Here is a 19,056-nt window from a genome sequence, read left to right as displayed (position 1 = left end):
CCAACTTCGTACGCTACTAAAGCGTCATTGCACATATTGACGCAAATTTAACTTACGTATTTTTTACAATTTTTTCAATCACTTACTTCGTACAACAAGATGCGATACGATAGCATGTGTAAATTTAGCACTGTGTAATAATGTGAAGAAACTTACTATTGTATTAATACTATTTAAATATTTTATAAATATATGAAATATTTCTAACGGGAAGAGCATTCATTAAGGAGCTATTTCGCGGCAATTATAAGATTGTACAAATGTTACTAGATATTATCGACAAATTATTAATAACTATAGCACCCTTTTCATATTTTCAAATGGCATGACAAACTCAAACTAAACAGTTCGAGAAACGTGTGCATTTTACCATGTAATTTACTACGTAAAATTAAATAGTTAAATAAAACAATTTGTGAAATCTGTACATATTAGAAGTTGCGTGTCTTAATTTTTTAAGATGAAAATTTTACTTGAAAAAAAAAAAGAAAGTATATATTTCGATTAAACTCGTAAATTAATCCTTTATTAATATTTATTTGATACTAATCGAAGAATGAGAAATTAAAATTGGAAATGTATTTATGTCTATTCAGATGTAACTTTAGAATTTTTTTTTATTTTATTATTATCATTCGTTAGTTAATATTAAAAAAAAATTCTAAAAGGCTTTAGGCAATGTAAGTCCTCGTTTCGTGTTTTAATACAGACAATCGAAGTAAGTGTTTACGCCGTATACGTATCTTGTCAAGAGTAATAAAATATCGCCGAGAGGAACAATTATCTCTCTCGTTTCGTCACGTTACAAAAAGTAATTCCAAAAATGGGAATTATTTATCCAAACAGTTTTTCGAAACAGCCGTGGCAGTAAGGCTTGTCGTTTTGTTCTTTGAACGTGCCTTTGTTCAATTGCTTTAAGCAAAACGCACATACGAAGTGCTCGGGGTGGAATTTGCGGAACATTGCTGTTATGCAGCGACCTGTGAAAGGTAATGTGCAATCAAGATGTATTAAAATTTTATTAAAAATCTAATTTTTAAAAATCTAATAATGTTTACCGGTAATAGGTTTGTGACAGCCTGCACACAAGGATCCTCTCTTGGCATGATAATGCGTCTCGCAATACGGCAACCCTTCGTGATCGAAAAAGGAGCCTCCCTGAAACTTCTGTCTGCAATCCTGTAAAATAAACAACATAAACGTGTTTAAAAATATAAAGAAATCAAAGATTTAATATACAATAAAAAATTGCAATTTTTTTTATAAAATAACGGAATCCACGATAGGTCATTAAGAAAAAATGTTTAAAAATTACTTAAATAAAATAAACTTCAAAATTACAAGAAAATAGTAATTGAAAAACATCCGATTATTTCTTGTTTCATATTTCAACCTTGATTGAAATAAAAAAAAAAATCCGAGAATTGTACGAGTTTAAATATTATAAAAAATGACTATAGATCGTCATTTTTAAGACACTGTTTTTCAATTAGTAATGGTAAAATGTATAGCATTTTCAGAAAAATCGAATTATTAATATGTAAATTTTTCGACTAGCTTAATCAGCTCCCTTAATATACAAGGAGCATTTATATCCATATATTTATCTATTACAATTAATCATAAAAAAATCTTTAATACAAGATCGAAAACATTTCGATCGAAAGAAATTAATCGTTTTAGATTTTCTAAGGTAACTTCTTAAAGTCATTTCGATTCATCTGCTATACTATACAGTCTACAAAATTAAAACATCCATTTGTGACGATGGAATCGTCATTCATAGCATTCAGCTTGGCTTTTCTCCACGTCTATTGTCACAAGACCCAGCGTCTCCGAGTCGCTGTGTGTGTAAGTGAGCCTAGACGCTCTCATAGTGTTGTGTGTGTTTATTTTTTTGTTTTGGGGGTTTTTTTTTTTTTTTTTAAGGAGATGGAAGTGGGGTCAGAGAGGAACGGTTTATTTCTTTACTTTTCACAACAGTACTAATTCGCGTTGCTCAACAGAATTCATTTCCATTGTCAAGAACTCAGTGCAATGTCAAGGCGCGAGCTTGAAAACTAAAGCAGCTAGCTCGTACTTGTGCTTGCCGAAAGTATGCCCTGTAATGCGGGAGGTATTGTGTCCGATGTGCGTGGAAAGTGCATTTCTAACGTGTGTATTTTGCGATGCGGAATCGAGACGATGGTGAATTTGAACAGTCGGCGTTTCTGCGTTATCGATCATCCTCAGTGCGAAGCTATATCACCTGTTGGGGAATTAAATAGGGGCTGGCTCCGCATTGATAGAGCCGGAGGGCATACAAGGGGCATATCGTACGGGGGTGACTGGGCGATAATATCAAAGAAATTCAGCATGAGGTATTGACGCGACAACATGAGACGATTGGATCGACCAGCGTCCTTACGCCTCTTGCTCTTCCTCTTCTTCGTCGTCGTCCACCCCGACACACTTGGGGCACACCGGCTTCCCCTCCATCGCATAGAAAGATTTCCCGGAAACCGGTTTCTTGCAATCCTGTAATTGTCAAAGTTTAACGTGTCTGACTGCATTTTTACATTTGTTTTTGGCGATTTTTTAGGAATTTAAAATAGCACGCATGAAGGAAACGACGATGCTGCCGACGACGTGAAATTCACGCTGAAAGTAAAATTTGATAATAAGACAAATAAATTTTACGATCGTAATACTTACCCTGCAGACAAAGCAATCTGGATGCCACTGACTGTTGAGCGCAGATATATAATTCTCCATGATAGCGCGGTTACAGCCGCCGCACTTGGGTGCAAACATGTCGAAATAGTCTTCGCGACAGTATGGCTTACCGTCCCGTTCGTGGAAGCCCTCCTCGCCAAATTGCTTACCGCACTGAGCACAGAAGAAGTGTTCGGTATGCCAAGTCTTCTCCAGGGCGGTCACGCATTTCTGGAAGAAAACGGTTTTTTCTATCCGCAAGCAAACTTACGAAATAAAATACTTCAAACATTTGGGGAAAGAATATAGTTTTATTAAATTAAAATATATAATTTGTTATTCTGAAAATTTAATTAAAGAATATTTAATTTATATCTTTAAAGAATATTAAATATTATTAAGCTAAAAAAATATTAAAGAATATTAAATTTATATCTGATTAATGCCAAAGAATAAAAAATTTAAGAGAAAACCAGATATTTATATTAGTTTTTAATATTAAAAGTTTTTTTATGAGATATTCTTCATTTCGATAGCATTTAAAGCTCTACGAGACCTATAATCTTTCCCTCAAAAGTGTCGCGATCCTTACATCAAGAATAGGCCCGTTGCAATAAGCGCAACGAGGCGAGAACAAATTATGATAATCTGTCTCGCAATAAGGATGACCTTCTCTTTCAAAGAAATTTCGCGTGCCCAACTCCTGGTTGCAATGGGTGCATGTGAAATGTTCCGGATGCCATGTCTTGCCTAAAGCCGTGATCACCTGTGCAGCAAGAACATTATTAAGTTAAGGAAGATCATCAAATTATTTCAAATAAATTAATTTTCAGAAATTAAGCTACGGCTGAGGGCTACCTGGCCTACGATGGGTTTCTCGCAGGCGCTGCAGCATCCCTTCTGGGTCGTGTTGACTCCTTGGCGGCTCATGTCGGCCTGGAGATTACCAAGCATAGAATCTAACTGATTCTGTTTAAGAGGTTGGCTTTCTCCTGGATGATAAAGATGGGTCGTGTGAGTCTCGGTGATGTGAACGCGAGTTTGCGTGCCCTCAGCGGGCAAAGGACTTTGCGAGCTCTTGGTGGCCTTGTTAGGCTTCGCGTATGGAGAGTCGGTTATCGTCTGATGTTGATGAGTGCCGCTATTAATCTGTAAAGATACGCGCAAAAATCTCAGTGACAATTCTTTATCTAAAAAATAGGAATTAAATCCAATGTGCGATTCGATCTCAATCGTATGGTTGAATAGATTAAGCCGAATTAAAGAAATTAAAAAAAAAAAAATTTTTTCTTCGATATTCTATTATTTAAGTATAAAAAATACTTTCTTAAATTTTTTCCCCGAGATTTCAACAGTCTTAAATTGTCAAAAAGCTAACATATTTACACTCGTCGCACTAAAACCCCCGAAAAAAAAAAAAAAGACTATAATTTCCCGTATATTTCTTTCGAATCTGTATCAATTAATCAATCAAACGCGCACGTGTCTGTATCCGTAGGTGCGTGTGTGGAGTCGTTGGAGTAAATAAGAGTGATTGAGATAAAACTGCCCAAGGTTGAATATCGCGTGGCTGATTTGACGGGCAAGGTAAAATCAAAGGGTCAGGTTGGAATGTCAAGGGTGCCGGTCGGCGAGGTGTTGAGCGAAGAGAAATTAAGACCCACGGGCGAGATAGATGAGGTGGAGTAAGAGATGTCGATCGCCACGGGCGAGCTTGCAGACTGGTCGAAAGCTTCGGATCCGGTATTCCAATGGATCGTGCCGACCCACCTCTCCGTGCCTTCGTCTTTTTGGTCTCCCTTCTTTTGCCACCGCGGAAAACGAGGGAGAACGTTGGGAAAGAATATCTAGCGCAACTCTGGTAAGCGGGAGTCTCACGGTACTGGCGAGGTGGTTATTTTCGTAGCGAGGGGAACCAAGAATGGGCAGGAGTCGATTTAACACACCGGTGTTTTCCGATTTCGCGGTAAATCAAACCGCCAAACGGTCGGGGGACAGTAAAACAGCCGGTGTACCTTTTTCTTCGCCCGGCTACATACGAGTTTACGTACGGTGGACTGGAAAACTCATGTTAATAACTTAATTTATACGTACTTTCGTTTTGCTCAAAATCTCATCTCAAACTAATGCCTGCTATGAAGCACACCGGCTATGAAAAGCGCAATGAAAGCAAACATTGCGTATCCTTGACCGTTTGCCTATCAGATTACTCAAATATAGAACGATTTTAGTTGCATACATTTATATGTGTGCATATAGAATTTTAGAGGAAAGGAAACGCACGCTACACATTGGAGAGACGTCTTGAAATGATAGACAGATCTTCTAGATGTTTGAATGTTACTTTCAGAGTGTTATATAGTTATATACACAATGCAAACGAAAAGCAATTCGCGCTAACTCTTTCGACGAGTTTAAACATAAAAAAATGCGTAAAAGAGTCCATTCAGTTTTCAGCCAGCAACAAATTCTAGTTTATTTCCTCATGCTCATTGACTACGAACAAAGGCTGAAAACTTTATGAACACCAAAAAAGCTATTTAATATTTCTAAATTTTTTTTTTCAGAAGTGACATATATTAATCAATTAATAGCGCGAAAAATATCGGCCGCACCGCAAGGGTCAATCGCGTTATGTATCGCAATTATGTGATTAAATGATAGATGAATGAATACCTTAAATTCGGAAAGCGAAGCCATTAGGTCATCCAGCTCCTTGGTAGCGTTACTCGCGGTATGACCGTTAGGGTAACTCCTGTGAACTTCGGTTCGACTCAGCGAACCATGCTGGCTGGAGGGATAGCCGTCGTAGACCGGCTGTATCTCTGTCGATGTCTCTTGTATGGTGACTCTCACCTTTCCATCGGCGGGGTAGTCTCTGCTCGAGAGAGATGCAGGGATAACAATTCGTTTTATCAAATACGAATTATTTGAGGACCGAGAGCCCCGTATCAATCGTTGGTGAGTTCAATTTTTTTTTTTTTTTTTTTTTTTACGACGGCATGAATAATCGAACGTTTATCGTCGAGAAGTAAACTCACCGAAATAATCAATTACCCGCATGAATTAAATGTTCGAAAGCAGCTCGGTCGAGATGCAGCTCTAATATCGTTTCGAGATTAATTTGCGCACACATAAAAAGCTCACCCATTAGGCACTGCGGTGCTTAGCTCCTCGAGCAACGAGTCGACGGTGGGTCGAGAGGCTGACATGCTACTCGGAGAACGAAGCATGGGGCTGGTCGCACCCCCGTTTACTCCTGTCATGGACGCGCGGCTGTCTATAATTATTGAGCAATTGTATACGATGAAGAGCTTCTACATAACCGTTTCTGATCTCTCGTCAAAAGTTTAGCGGCACGCGAAAAGAAAAAGTTCGAGAAAGAGCTCGACTCTTGAAAGAAAGAAATTGACCATTCGGATAAGTATTAAAAGTATAAATAATTAACCTCGTTCTTGATAGTGGGCATTATAGCGCGCGTTGCTCAAGTCTTGCAGAAGGGTGTCCAGCTCGGAAAGATTGTTATTGAGGGAAGGCATCTTGTTCCCGGTGCTGGGCTGGGTGTAAGACGCGCCGCCAGTTTTACCCATGGTTTCCTCTATCGCCTCGCGATTCTGATAAGTAGGCTACAACATTCGGGAAAAGCCACGATAAAGCGATTAAAAGCACGCATTATAAATATATCCGTCAAAGGATATAAAAGCGCAGGATATTTCTATTAATTTTGAGCCCTAAAAATTTAAATTAAGTTCTGAAATATTAAAATATTATGAAGCAGTTGAAAATATTAATGCAATAATTAAGAGAGCTTTTTTCGGATAAGCGGTATCGAACGAAGTTGACAATTGCGCGACTTCCTGCGTTTATCCAAGCGCTCTTGGCTTGTTAATCGACAAACAGCAATGGTCTGCCAAGTTTCCGCAAAATGCATTATTATTTAGAACCGTGATGTCACTTGAATCATTATGCAGCGCGTGTGGGACGTCGACGTTCAGGACAACATGCGTTTTTAGTCCCGACAGAGTCAATTTTAGATTCCTTTTAACTGCGATAGTAAAGTATCCTAAAAATAAATCCCCGATCGATTCAATTCTACTTAAAAACGATCGACGTTTGACGGTAAATGAGATATTTCGTTAATATAAATTATAATTCAATCTGTTAAGGGTTTTATTTAATTCTATTAAAGATATTACGTTTTAATAAGAAAATCAAAAGCGTTCCAATTGCAAAGTTGGAAACTCGCGAGAAGTCGAGTCGGGAATTTGTTTATCAAAATTAAGTCTGGCGCTTGACGTCAGGCTGATCAATAGCCAAATGCAAGACGCAAGTAACCGTAACGATAAATTGCTGTTCTTACGAGTCTGAAGAGGATTCGTAAATGATGCGTGACGAAAGTAGCGCAATTAAGATTAGCCTCCAATAATCTCCCTGATAAAAATAAATCGCCAACTTATGCAGGTTAATTTCGCCCGGTTATTAAACCGAGAGACATTGATAATTATTACTGCCAGTGCGTGAGATATCAGTTATCTAATTTATATTTCAAACATATGAGATTAGATTCCCACATCTTTCTTGTACGATAAATTCGCTGCAACTGAAACATTTATATTTAAATTTCGACATGTATTTTTCAATCTTTTCTAAGATCGTATATCGTAATACAGAAACAAGCAGCTTTCGAAAAATCTTGTATATCAAATAAATTACGATCTTTCAAATAACATCCAAAAATAATAGACAAATTGCAATAAAATTTCTGGAAAGCGAACAAAAACGAGATTTACTACCGAACTACCGTGCGACTATAATATATATATATATTTTTTTTATTTCTTTTTCTTTTTGCAATAAAGCAGCATTATGGCGCATCCTGCTGGACAGAAACTAGGTTACACGCTGAGTTGTCAGCCTAAAAATATATCCTGCGGTAAGCCAGCAGAAACATGTCAGAGTATCAACGCTTAGCGTGAAAATTTTGGCGACGATATCATTATTAACGCGATGCAGCGTCAGCAGAATTCATCGCGCGATACGCACGTGATGTAACTATTAAATTATCGATAAAAAATATCACGTGATATTTTTAACAGAACAATAATTATTAATAGAAAATTATTTCGCTAATAATTATTGGAAATTTTTTTTGTAAAAATTTTGAACTTATAGATTGCAATAAAACTGCATTAAAACTTCGTGTACGTATCGTGTACGTACGAAGCTAACTGATAATTTCGTCTACTTGGCCAACGCAAAAATAGGTCTCGGACTGTATCGAAGCTTGTGATCGCGTCACATCCAAAAATGACAACTGTAGTACAAAGTTGATGACAGATCGACGCCGCAACGACACGTACCGAGAAGAGTAATGTGAACGGGGCAAGATTTATGCAAATGCGATTTGTTAAATGCAGCGGAGACAACTGTCGGAAATTTCTTAACTGCTCCATAACTCATCAGTTGTAAAACAAGTGAATTAATGCTCGAGGCTCTTTCCTTTCAGAGTAAATTTTTTCTTCTCGAGTTTCATAACGCAAATTTAAATGTAAAAAGGTGATTGCTCCAAAAGTATACAATTTGTTACTATAATATATAAATAATAATTAAAAAAAAAAAAAAAGGTATTAAACGTCACGTGAATAAATAATATTTTCCAATCTAAAAAAAATAATGACGGGTTTTTCCTCGATTAAAAATAAAAGCGAGCTAAAAGCAGAACTAGAAATGGTTCTAGAGCTCGTAGACTTCGTAGGCTTCTACTGTAAAATACATCGGAATCGATTTGCTTCCACCTCGATAACACTTTTAACAGACGCGAGCTTTTTATCTTTACAGAAAATGTTAAAAAATGATAAAAGCGAGTAAAAACACGTATGTTTACTCATGAATACGCAGCTCACGACTCGTCGCGGCAGAGCTCCCGGGCTAAAGATGGATACAGGGGATTTATTTCTTTTGTCTTTTTTATTGCGCGTAAAATGTAATTCAGCGAGAAACGACGCATATGTATATAGCCTCGGCTCGACCGCGTTCGATCGCAAATTTTACAACCGGAGCACGGTGCAAGTCCGCAGATCATGAATAATAGAAGCTACTTTGTCCTAGGCCGAGCGAGAATCAATAAAATCGGCAGGGAATGTAACAGATGGGAATGTTCTTGTCGCGGAAAACTCGCGACTACGCATTGGTTCCGTATAACTTTTTTTTACGCACAGAATATTATCTGTAACATCGTGTTGCACGACATTTTAATTTAAATTTCACGTTATTTCACGCTCATTATTTATGTGTAAAATAAAAATTTATCAGTTGTTCATCAAATAAAATTATAATTAAAGTTGATTTCTAAAATTGTGCGACAGTTAAAGCTCAATTTTTTTTTCTACTTCACAACAAACGAATTAAATTTAATTATAACGTTTGTCTTCGCGTAATTTCTTCTTGAATAAAAATCAAGTGTGTAGAAGTAAGTCAACAATCTCTTTCGATAGACAATTTTCGCGTTTGCCGCGCACGTTTTCCGCCGATGCGTTACCGTCGTAGAGATGCTTCGGACAGTCAATTTTAAACGCGATATTGATTCTAATTTTAACCCCGTCATTGCGTCACAGTTATTCCTGAGCGTGTTTTATGACTCTCTGGAAAGTTTCTCTTTTTTTTTTTCTCCTCTCAAAACAAGCGGCGTTTAACGCTCGAAAGATATCGAAATTCTACTCGTCACGAGTTTGGCCCTTTCAACATCTTTGGCGGTCTATTTTCACGATTGTAATACGAACAGTTCCGCGCCTAAACAAATTTAAGCGGTCGCGGTCTAAAAATAATTCACGGATCGTCCGCTGATTAAATTATTGCGTAATACCACGTAATATTACATAGCTGCAAAATGCGCGCGGGAAAATAGCGACCGGATGAAATAAAATTAACAACCCGACGAGTACATTAAGCGCCTTGCGTACATTGTGCTTCAACAATAATGCTGCATTGTTGGAAATTCACGTAAAATATAGACTCGACAATTCTAAACACTTCCTTTCTATTCATTCTAACACTTCCCTTTAGACCTCTTGACATACACATTGGTAAGAAAAAAAAAAAAAAATCCTAAAAAGACGTTAGTCTTAATCTAGATCCCGAATGTCCATATTAATGATATTTGTGACCGTGAAAGCCAGCCACGGACGATCAAAAGACATCGACGGAACTATCGCTGATGTCCTCAAAATATCGTATCGACAGTTATTAACCGTTGCCGAAGACGTTTATTTATGGATTCTCCCTGTGTCACGTTTTCGCGACCATGACGATGGATCGCTCTATTTCGAGACGTTTTGTAGACTGGAATCGCAAAGCGGCGTTAGTGCCAAAGAGTTAATTTTGTATAGCATTCGAAGTGCCCTACATGTTGCGGGGTACATAAAAATTACGGCGCAGCGAAGATATATTAATTGCTTGATAAAAAACGTGATCTCAATTGTCAATTCTGTCGAGGCGAATCTCCTTTCCTTTCGCATCGCGCGTATATTAAAATTAATTAAACGCCTTTGGCATTGACGTCGCGTCGCGTTGGCAGCTCATACTTCGCGGTAATCACGAAGATTTAGAATAGCCGCTATCGGACCACTTGGCTCCATCTGGCGAACCACGTCCACGACTTCAGCAACGTTTCAACAGCAACAGGTCGAGCTTCCCCGGCTCATCGATAAACTACAGCGAAGCACCGTACTTGTCTTATCATCAAAAATGTTCTCGCAACGTCGCGACATTATCCCTCAACTATCAATATGAGTCCTACAAATTTTAATTACCGAATAAAAATACCCGCCTTTTAACTTGATTTAAAATATAACATATTGAAGGTTGATCTGAGTCGAAGGAACATGTCTGTATGTTGCATGCCGGATCAGCAAGATGCAGAAGACGCAGATCGTCACGTTACGTGATCAGCTCGCAGATAATCGAACATGCAGAGCCTAGAGGCTTTTCGATGTAAATCTCTGGAATTAGACGAATGTGGGCGCGAGAGGCCGCGTCCTCATCAGTCTATTAGTGCTCTAATTGCGATCGCAAGGCTAGGCAATATGCCGATCGCGATCGCAAGGCTGAACATACCGATTGCGACGACAGCGGCGATGTTTGATTGTCGTAGGATCTATAACCGGCGGTTGTGTGGATGCGAGCACCATTCAGCGATCCGTAACCGGGTGTCGCGTTACCTCCGCCGACGTGAGTTCCTTCCGACGACACGGTATTCTGTAGGTCCGCCAGCAGCGCATCTAAAAAGACAGTGAATTGATTAGTTTTGTTATTAAAATTGCAGGCAGATCAAGCGAATTATTTAAATTTATTTCGTAAAAAAATTAAATTGTTTCACGCCGCCTCGAAATTTATCTGCATTTATCAAGGCGCTTCTACGATTTCGAGTCGATGCTTATTTTTGTTTAAAAGAATGTGCTGAATCTATAGATTCTTGCAACAGGTTTCTCCGTCTCTTGCGATTGACGTATGAATAATTAACAGAATTGTTACGTTTTATATTTTAATATCGACATTCACGATTAAGGGAAATTTAACATTGCAGATATATTTAACGAAAATGTTAATAGATTGGATTATTTAATTTCTTATGTAAAGAATTCCTAATTTCTATCAACCATTTTCGTATAAGTTAATAAAGATTGAGACTATTCCACGAAATAATATTGCGTTATTAGGTCAATCAGGTTCACTTATTTAATTTCGAGCTGCTGTATATAAAAAAGGAAATGTCCCGACATTGTTTCGCGATGACGCCATGCCCAACCGCTTCACTATCGTCCTTGAGGCTCGTGATTGCCACCGCGCGTTAAATTTATTTAACTTAAAATTTGAAAAGCTTATTTGCCCGCCAAACATTCTAACATTATATAACATTGTATAATTCGTGCGAATGTGAATATGAAGTTAACCCAAGCAATAGAAACAATGCGCTCTCGACGAATATACAATTTATGTCTCAATTAAGTTAATGACATATTTTTATACCGATTACACGGAGAAAAATTCGCGGAAAGTTGATGTAAAAAAAAAAAAAAATACTCGAACGAGAACATTCATCAGTCACTAGCCGGCGTGTGAAGTCCGTTACGACATGGGTCGAAGGAGGCCGTGAATTCCCATTGTTGTAAATTCACGTCGTTTCGCGAATTGCGTTTACAGCGGGACTTTTTGTGCGCGGCACATCGACGGTAAAAGATTTGTCTCGCCCGAACTTTCTCCATTTACAAGAGAAGAGAATTCCTTAAGCGACTCGAGAGACGGGGCACTTCTTTCGGACCCCGCCGACTCGTTTTCTCCCGCTAAGACTAACTCGTCATTCGAGTCTAACTATCAAGAAAATATGCGTTTACCGAGAGTAACGAGGTTGTTGGACGCTCTCTCGTGGCTGTACACCTGGTACAGGCTTTCCTCCTCGGTTACACGTGTCGTCTCCATGACGAGACCGGACCGCGAGAGATGAACCCGACACACCCACTATTTCAGGAACGTTGAACCTCGCGCAAAAATGCGAAGAGAGCGCGAAAGTCGAGGAGCCGGCGAATTCGCGAGTGAAAGAAAAATTCACGAAGCCCAACGCGGTTCTTTCTCACGAGCGGCCGAGACGTCGGCGAGTCCTCGCCGTTTGAGCAATCGAGTAACTATAAGAAAAAATATATTTAAAAAAAGCGTAAAAAATGTAAGAGAAGAATAATCTTTAAAAACTCGCATGGGAGGTTTCACGGCGTAACCAGCGAAAGAATTCGAAATCTGGAAGAATGAGTACACAACGTCTGAAACGTTAAGCTTGGAAATACAGCGGTGAGTTAATTCCCCGAAGAAGAAATGTGAGGAAACAAAGCTAACTGTGACGTTCTAGGCGTCACGTTGTAGACGCTGATAAGAGCAGCAAAGTGTTTATCGAGCTTAATCAAATTTATCATGAGTTTCAACGCGTATCGCGCCAATTGTGTACACATTCTTGGATTGCAATTATTGTTGTTGACGCTGTCTCGTTATCGTTTACCTTTTGGATTATAAAAAGTACGAACGAATATAAGAATCATTAAAATACAAGTATCGTACCGTAATTTTCGCGTAAAAAATTAAAAAAAAAATAAATAAAAAAATCTCGAAAAGTGCCTATAAAAATTAAAATTTTTCCTCGTTCGTGCGTTTGCCTCGCGACAATTTTCACGATCTCGCCTGGGTCTTTTTACGCACTCCCGAAGAGCAACACGTGTTTAACGAGATAGGTACACGCGTGCGAACGACACGACGCACACGGGAACGTCGACTGATTGTCATTGAAGTGCGCAGGAAAGCGATACCACGAGTCACGGGCTAGAGGAAAGAGCAAGATTGGAGGAGGAAGGACATTAAGCAGGCATTAAGACCGTAGTGGGGCATTCTTGCACGATCCATCGAGGCCCGCGAGCCCGTTCGCTACTTCTTAGATCTCGATCCAGAACGCGAGCATCTTTTCCGAGTCGCAAAGGCAAGAACCGGAGAAATCATTTCTCCACGTCGCTTTTTTTTTTTCTTCAACACGACGATGTCCAAGTTCGGTAAGAAAAGCTACTTCACAGCTGTTGTAAAAATTGCGAATCCAATCGGCGTATGTTCTTAATATTTACTGAACCTAAAAACGCCTATTAGATCCACAAGTTTTACGATTGTTGCAAATGTAGTTTCTCTGACGAACACAGCTAATGATGTACGCCAGGTATATGCAAATCTTAGAAAATAATAGTAGAATAATTGTTTAAAATCGAATCGACTGGTTTAAATACATCAGCGCATACTTCCCCAGGCGTGTTGGACGCGCGATATGACTAGGTTTTGCTCTCCGCTAACGCGTTCTTTTTTTGCGCCTCGCGAGAACGACTTGGGTAATCGTCTGAATGGGACTTGAGCGCTGGGCACGGAGCCTGCCGAGCTTATCGAGATCTATTTTGCACGGCTGATTCATACCGCGAGCCGGACATCAATATCGCGCGTAACGCACGACGGCGCGACTCTTGCGTAAAACCGCGAGGACAGGGAACTCGCAGCGTTAAATGTATCATTGATGCTCCCGCTTCCCCTCCCCCCCTCATTACTCTTCCGCAGCACAAATTCCCATCAATTTGAACTTACTCGCTAGGCTAATCGCAGCCAGATGCGTAACGTTTAACGCGAAACTCGGCGAAACGAAAAAGAAATCAATTAATTTATTTTAAGAGGCGAACCAGAACCTGCACGCCGAGATGTCGGAAGAAGAAATGATATCCGAGGAACGCTGATTTTTGAAATTTCTGAATCTTTACTATTTGGAAAATATACCGACGGATCGAAACCAGCAGCGACGTGACGGAAGACGGGCTTAATTTTTGCAAATCGTTGTACAATATTTATATTATTCAGAGGAAGATAAATTAAAAGAGGCTGCGGATGTGTAAGAGAGAGAAATGTTGAAGAGAACTGTTGACAAGTCGCGTTTAGATAATAAGAGGACGCGCGGAATCTCGGAATTAGAATTTAATTAGGGTCAATTTCTCAGTACTTACTAACGTATTGTTCCCATCGCGCGTGACGGCGAATCGTTGCCAGGCGAATCGGCGAAATCGGCGAAACGGGCCTTATCACGTCCGTCATTTTTCCGTGCTTTTTAGAATCTCACGCACTCGGCACTTCTTCTACGAAACGACGGGAGAGGGACGGAGGTAAGGACGGCGGTGCCGAGATCTAAACAGGTAAAAAGATTTCGCTAAAAATATCCACCGTTCGTTATCGACAACGATAACCGCGGTCCCCGGTCTGGATTCTCTGTAAATCACGCGCGAACTAAATCCACCACGGCGTCAGTGTTGTGCTCTAACTTGTGCCGGCAGCGAGGTAAAAATAAACCTCAAATTAGAGCAGAACTAGCTAGATTCGTTCTCTTCAGCTGGACACTTAATCTTGCTCCAGACTAGTCGCGGATCTGATTTTCGCGGATCGTATAATTAACGCGTTTAAACTCTCGCTCGATACTTCGATTACACCTGCAATGAAGAACGAAGTAGCGCGGCAACGACAACGAAACAACGACGCTAGAGTAATTTTCTTCTAAACGAATGAGACTTTATCGTCGCGAGGTCAAAGAGCCGCGGACGCAGATGAACGAAATAGGCTCGCGTCTAGCTTTATCAGACTCCACTCATCATCGACGACCCGTACTACTAAAACTGGACACGTGGAGCAACGCGGGCACGTGCGCGAATGCAGAGCGTAACGAGATGATTCGCGAGGATGACGGTGGGATGATCGATGGACTGCGAATGTCTGGCAGGACCAGGAGGAACTGGCACCACGTGCTTGTTGTTGCGATTGCCGCACTTACGAAACTTCTGTTACGTGAGATCATCTCATTCCTCCCACTCTATCGCCAACGACACGAGTTTAGTGCAGACCAACCGAATATACGAACCGGGAACAAGAAGAAGCTATCGAAAAGTCCAGGGGTTTTTTTTTTTGTTTTTTTTTTACGAAAGACGTTCATTGCCAAGTGCTCGCGAACGACGGCGGGTCCTTTTCTCTCAAATAAAATTTTAATTTCTTTTTTTTGTTTTACCGGCTACTTGATAACTGGTATCGCGTGGTATCTAAACCGGCCTGAGTGAGCGCGATTCTTTTATCGCGCCTTCGTACATATTTGTAGCGCGGGTAGGCAAGCGTAGGTGAAAACCACGCGAGCCTGACCTCATATGGAGGTGCGGATCCCCCGAGGAGTAATCGAGGAAGAGGAGAAGCCTACGCATTCGCGCTCACCTTGAATTCGTATGACGTTCGCGTGATCGATCGTTAAAGAGATCGGATAGCCGATCAATCGAGAAAACCACCACGTCGATAGATACTCCGGACGTCTAATTGCATCACGCCTGAGATAAGCGGTGAACGTAATCTATCCGCGTTGCAGATAATATTCTCCGGCGTGCAAATCATTTAAAAACTGGCTCTTTTACGTCGCGTTATACGTGTACCATTTTTTTTTTATATCCCGGTTATTAAAAGATACTTAGTTTGACTCGAATCACAATATTTCACCGCCGAGTATAATTCTATTCGTCCCCTTCTTGGCAACGTAAAGTGAAGTATTAATAAATCATATTATAATTCTATTCGTTGATCATTTTAATTCTAAGCTCACAGCAACGTAGTCTTTTAGCTGTTTATTTAGACGGAAAGTCAACTAGTAGTATTACAATTAAAGCGTGAAGTTATTTTCGCGGGGGGTGGGAGGAGGAAAATTGCTATTGCGGAACGAGTGCGAGGTTTGAGAAACTTACATCCAGGAGGCAAGCCCTTCTTCACAGTGATCCTGTAGGGCTGATAAATATCACCTGGCTCCATTTTGCCGTACATCGTCCTATCCATTGCCATTCTTGCTCTATGCTTGCGTAGGAAGAATTAGATGCGCGTGCGTACGCGTGCACGTGTTCACTCACGTGGCGATTGTCCAGTAAACGATGACATAAGTTCTGCGTCCCTCCCGCAACCCGGGGGGGGGGAGAAGTTAATTACGGTGCTCGTTGCCGCGTGACGGTGAATTGACGCTAATTTAACGGGTTAACACGATAGGGAGAGCAGCTTTCCCAAAGTCACAAGTCACAAGTGAACAGCGAGTGGCTTCGTCTACTTTTATTTCTCATTCGCGTAAGACCGTGCGTGAGATTAGAATAATTTTTTTTTAATTAGCCTTTACGACCACGAGCCGGTCAACGAACTCCGGGGTATTTAGAAATAAGAACGCGAGGAAGGAATAAAGCGTCCCGAAGCACTGTGTTGAGCGAAATGATTTACTCGACGGTTTAGCGGAAGAGCTACACCCTTAACTGTGTTAGTGAGGTCCAAGTGGACCGCAAGACTAATTTTAAACACCGCATAAATTTCACTCGGATCACCTCGCAGAGCTTTCTTCAAGTGAATCTACGAATTGCGATAATGCGACGTCAATAGCACGATTCTGCTCGATTGTTCGTTGAGAACCTCGCGGAGGGTGGCGACCTTTTCACACTTCGCACGGTGGGCGAATATCTGTCGCGGCTTTTCCTTTAGTTGCGACTTAAGAAACGCGTTTCTTCATTAACGCAAATAAACGACAACTAAAGCTAATTAAAAAAAAAAAAAAAAAAAAAAAAAAGCGAGAGAGAAAGAGAGAGAAAGAAAGAACGAAAAACAACCCAGATCGGACAACACTTAGGAGAGCAATCGGGATTATACGATTTCACGGAAGCGAGAAGTCTTCGCGGTGGATTAATCCCGGAATTGGGAGTCGCGAACGATGCAATTCTATCTCTCGCGGAAGCGCGAGTCGCGGAGTAACGAGATTGACACGCCGACGTGTCGCGGAGAAGGCGCGCCGGGACGGGAAAATTTGTCGTGACTGCCACGAGCACCGCGGACGTCGACGCTGCGGGTCTTCGGTGACGGTGCCGCCGGCTTGGTGAATCCCGGCGAATAAGAGCAAGACGAGGAACACGTTCGTCCACGCGCGGGGATATTTCCGGCGCTCACCCGCGCCCCAGTGTCACGGAGTGTCTCTTTTGGCCTCTTTCGTTCCCGCCGCTGTCTCCGCTTTCATAGAAAAGAAAACGTCACGCTGGAGGGAAGAGGAGGTAACGCGAGGTGAAACGGATAGGGAGAAAGGAGACGCGGCTAAGAAAAGTCAGTCAAATAAATAGATAGATAAGAGAGAGGGGAAAACTGGACAGCGAAAGGAAGACAAATGTGGACATAGGGAGAAAGACGAGAGACGTCGCGACGCCGCGAGAGGCAAGAATCGAGACGAAGAGCAAAACTGGAAGAGAAACCCGGTACGCGATATGATCCCGCAGCTTTCAGAGACACCGAATCTCGAGATTAAAATCTATTTATTCATGGCGGAGTAATATTATAAGAATAAACATATCTCGGCTATCGAGTGCGGCCTATCGATCCACCGTATGCTGACATTGCTATCGTTATCAAGGTACCGCGTTATCGGCGTGAAGTTCTTCCGCTTATCCGAGATTTTTTTTGACATATGATAGCTCGCGTCACCGAAGTTTGAAAACTTAATGTCCTTTCCGAGATATTCAGACGTAAACGCACTGAGCCGCGGCACCATAACGAGTACGTGACAAGCTAATGTACAGCTGGCATAACACTGATGCAACAAGACCTTCTCACCATATAGGAATCCAAGATAATAGTCGCGATCGCGACCGTGCCCCTCCAGCCTTTCGCGACTTTCCTCCCCATTCACGCGAATAAATACTGCTTTTTCTAGAATAAAACTCGTTAATTACCTATTTAGCCATTTAACTAATTGCGAGCAATAACGTACGCGCAAAAATATAATTTACTACAGTTCTAAATGAGCAATAATAGAGAATACCTATTTCCACGATACAAATATATCTGTTCTTCAGATAAAAAAAGAAGAAAGTAATATAAAAATTTTAGCCTTGCCGTCAATTTAAACCTGCCTAAAATTCATTTATTATCGAAAGACAGTATACGCAGCGACACATTGACTGTGAGACAAAACAACACCGCTACTTGGCGAACAAAATTGGAAGCGCGTTTCGAGCTGTCAATGTTCCCGATGACAACGTAACGGTGCCAAATGCGCGCTCGCACGCTAATGAGTATCAACGTTCCTGTCCGACGAATGTAAAAGAATGCGCCGATACTGCGGATATCCTCGATAAAAAAAAAGAAAAAACCGGAGGGAGAAAACGTAATCTCGTTTCCAGCATTTGCATTTGGCGCGCGCAAAGAAGGAGCGTGTTTCGCTCGACGAAAGCACGTCCAGCGTTTAGGCGAGCACGAGTGTCGTTTCACGCGATTGCAAACGTCGTGGACCGACGTTTCGCAGCATCCCTGCGTCGCGTCGTCCTTATGACAGGCGCGCCTACGGGAGGTTAACTCGGCACTCGACCGGGATTTTCCGGTAGTTTTACTCACCCAGATCGTCCATGATGCGAGCCGGGAGGACGCGGTCTCTGCACGACGAAACTCCGCGATCTCAGCCGTTCTCGCGAACTGGTCGCCGAAAAAACGCGGCCTTTCCGTCGCACGATGGTCAACTTTGCTCCGACTCGTCACACGGCAAACGTCAAACATGGAGGCTCCGGAGCCTCCGGTCTTCGACCGGACAGAGGTCTCTCTAAACGCCGTGGAGCCCCGAGCAAAACTCAGTAATTTTTCTGTAAAATTATAATAACATAAATAACATAAAGTAATTGTCCATATTACTGTGCCACTGCATTTAAATAAATGTTAAAAAAGCTAGCACAAATAAATAAAAGATATTTTTAACCGATTAGCTATAATAGTTTA

General features: G+C 41.0%; 1 protein-coding gene across 5 annotated transcripts; it reads right to left on the bottom strand.

Annotated features, from left to right (window-relative positions):
* Window positions 1–467: 467 nt before the first annotated feature.
* On the bottom strand, window positions 468–18,860 carry Pax (paxillin). Of its 5 annotated transcripts, none has more exons than XM_070667201.1 (11): window positions 18,682–18,860; window positions 14,259–14,436; window positions 10,807–10,970; window positions 6,143–6,320; window positions 5,842–5,974; window positions 5,371–5,572; window positions 3,553–3,843; window positions 3,287–3,460; window positions 2,695–2,925; window positions 1,059–1,179; window positions 468–980 (listed from the first exon to the last, which is right to left on the bottom strand). In XM_070667201.1, the coding sequence occupies exons 2-11, from the start codon at window positions 14,344–14,346 to the stop codon at window positions 835–837; spliced, it is 1,728 nt and encodes a 575-aa protein (XP_070523302.1). In that variant the 5' UTR covers window positions 14,347–14,436; window positions 18,682–18,860; the 3' UTR covers window positions 468–834. The 5 variants fall into 5 exon arrangements, with proteins under 5 accessions (XP_070523302.1, XP_070523303.1, XP_070523304.1 ...); XM_070667202.1 differs by lacking the exons at window positions 14,259–14,436; window positions 18,682–18,860 and adding exons at window positions 12,084–12,371; window positions 12,737–13,738; XM_070667203.1 differs by lacking the exon at window positions 14,259–14,436.
* Between the last annotated feature and the right edge of the window lie 196 nt (window positions 18,861–19,056).

This window comes from Cardiocondyla obscurior, linkage group LG15 (genome assembly GCF_019399895.1).
Source record: "Cardiocondyla obscurior isolate alpha-2009 linkage group LG15, Cobs3.1, whole genome shotgun sequence".
NCBI classification, from domain to species: domain Eukaryota; kingdom Metazoa; phylum Arthropoda; class Insecta; order Hymenoptera; family Formicidae; genus Cardiocondyla; species Cardiocondyla obscurior.
This window is presented reverse-complemented; position numbering and strand designations above follow the sequence as displayed.

Bases quoted from the DNA above. Each gene is read 5' to 3' on its own strand.
- Pax (XM_070667200.1), bottom strand. From the start codon at position 16,113: ATGGCAATGGATAGGACGATGTACGGCAAAATGGAGCCAGGTGATATT. The intron at 6,321-10,806 runs GTATGTTCAGCC...CGAATGTTGTAG, and splicing joins CGCCGCTGTCGTCGCAATCG to CCTACTTATCAGAATCGCGA. The intron at 5,573-5,841 runs GTGAGCTTTTTA...TCTCTCGAGCAG, and splicing joins AGCACCGCAGTGCCTAATGG to AGACTACCCCGCCGATGGAA.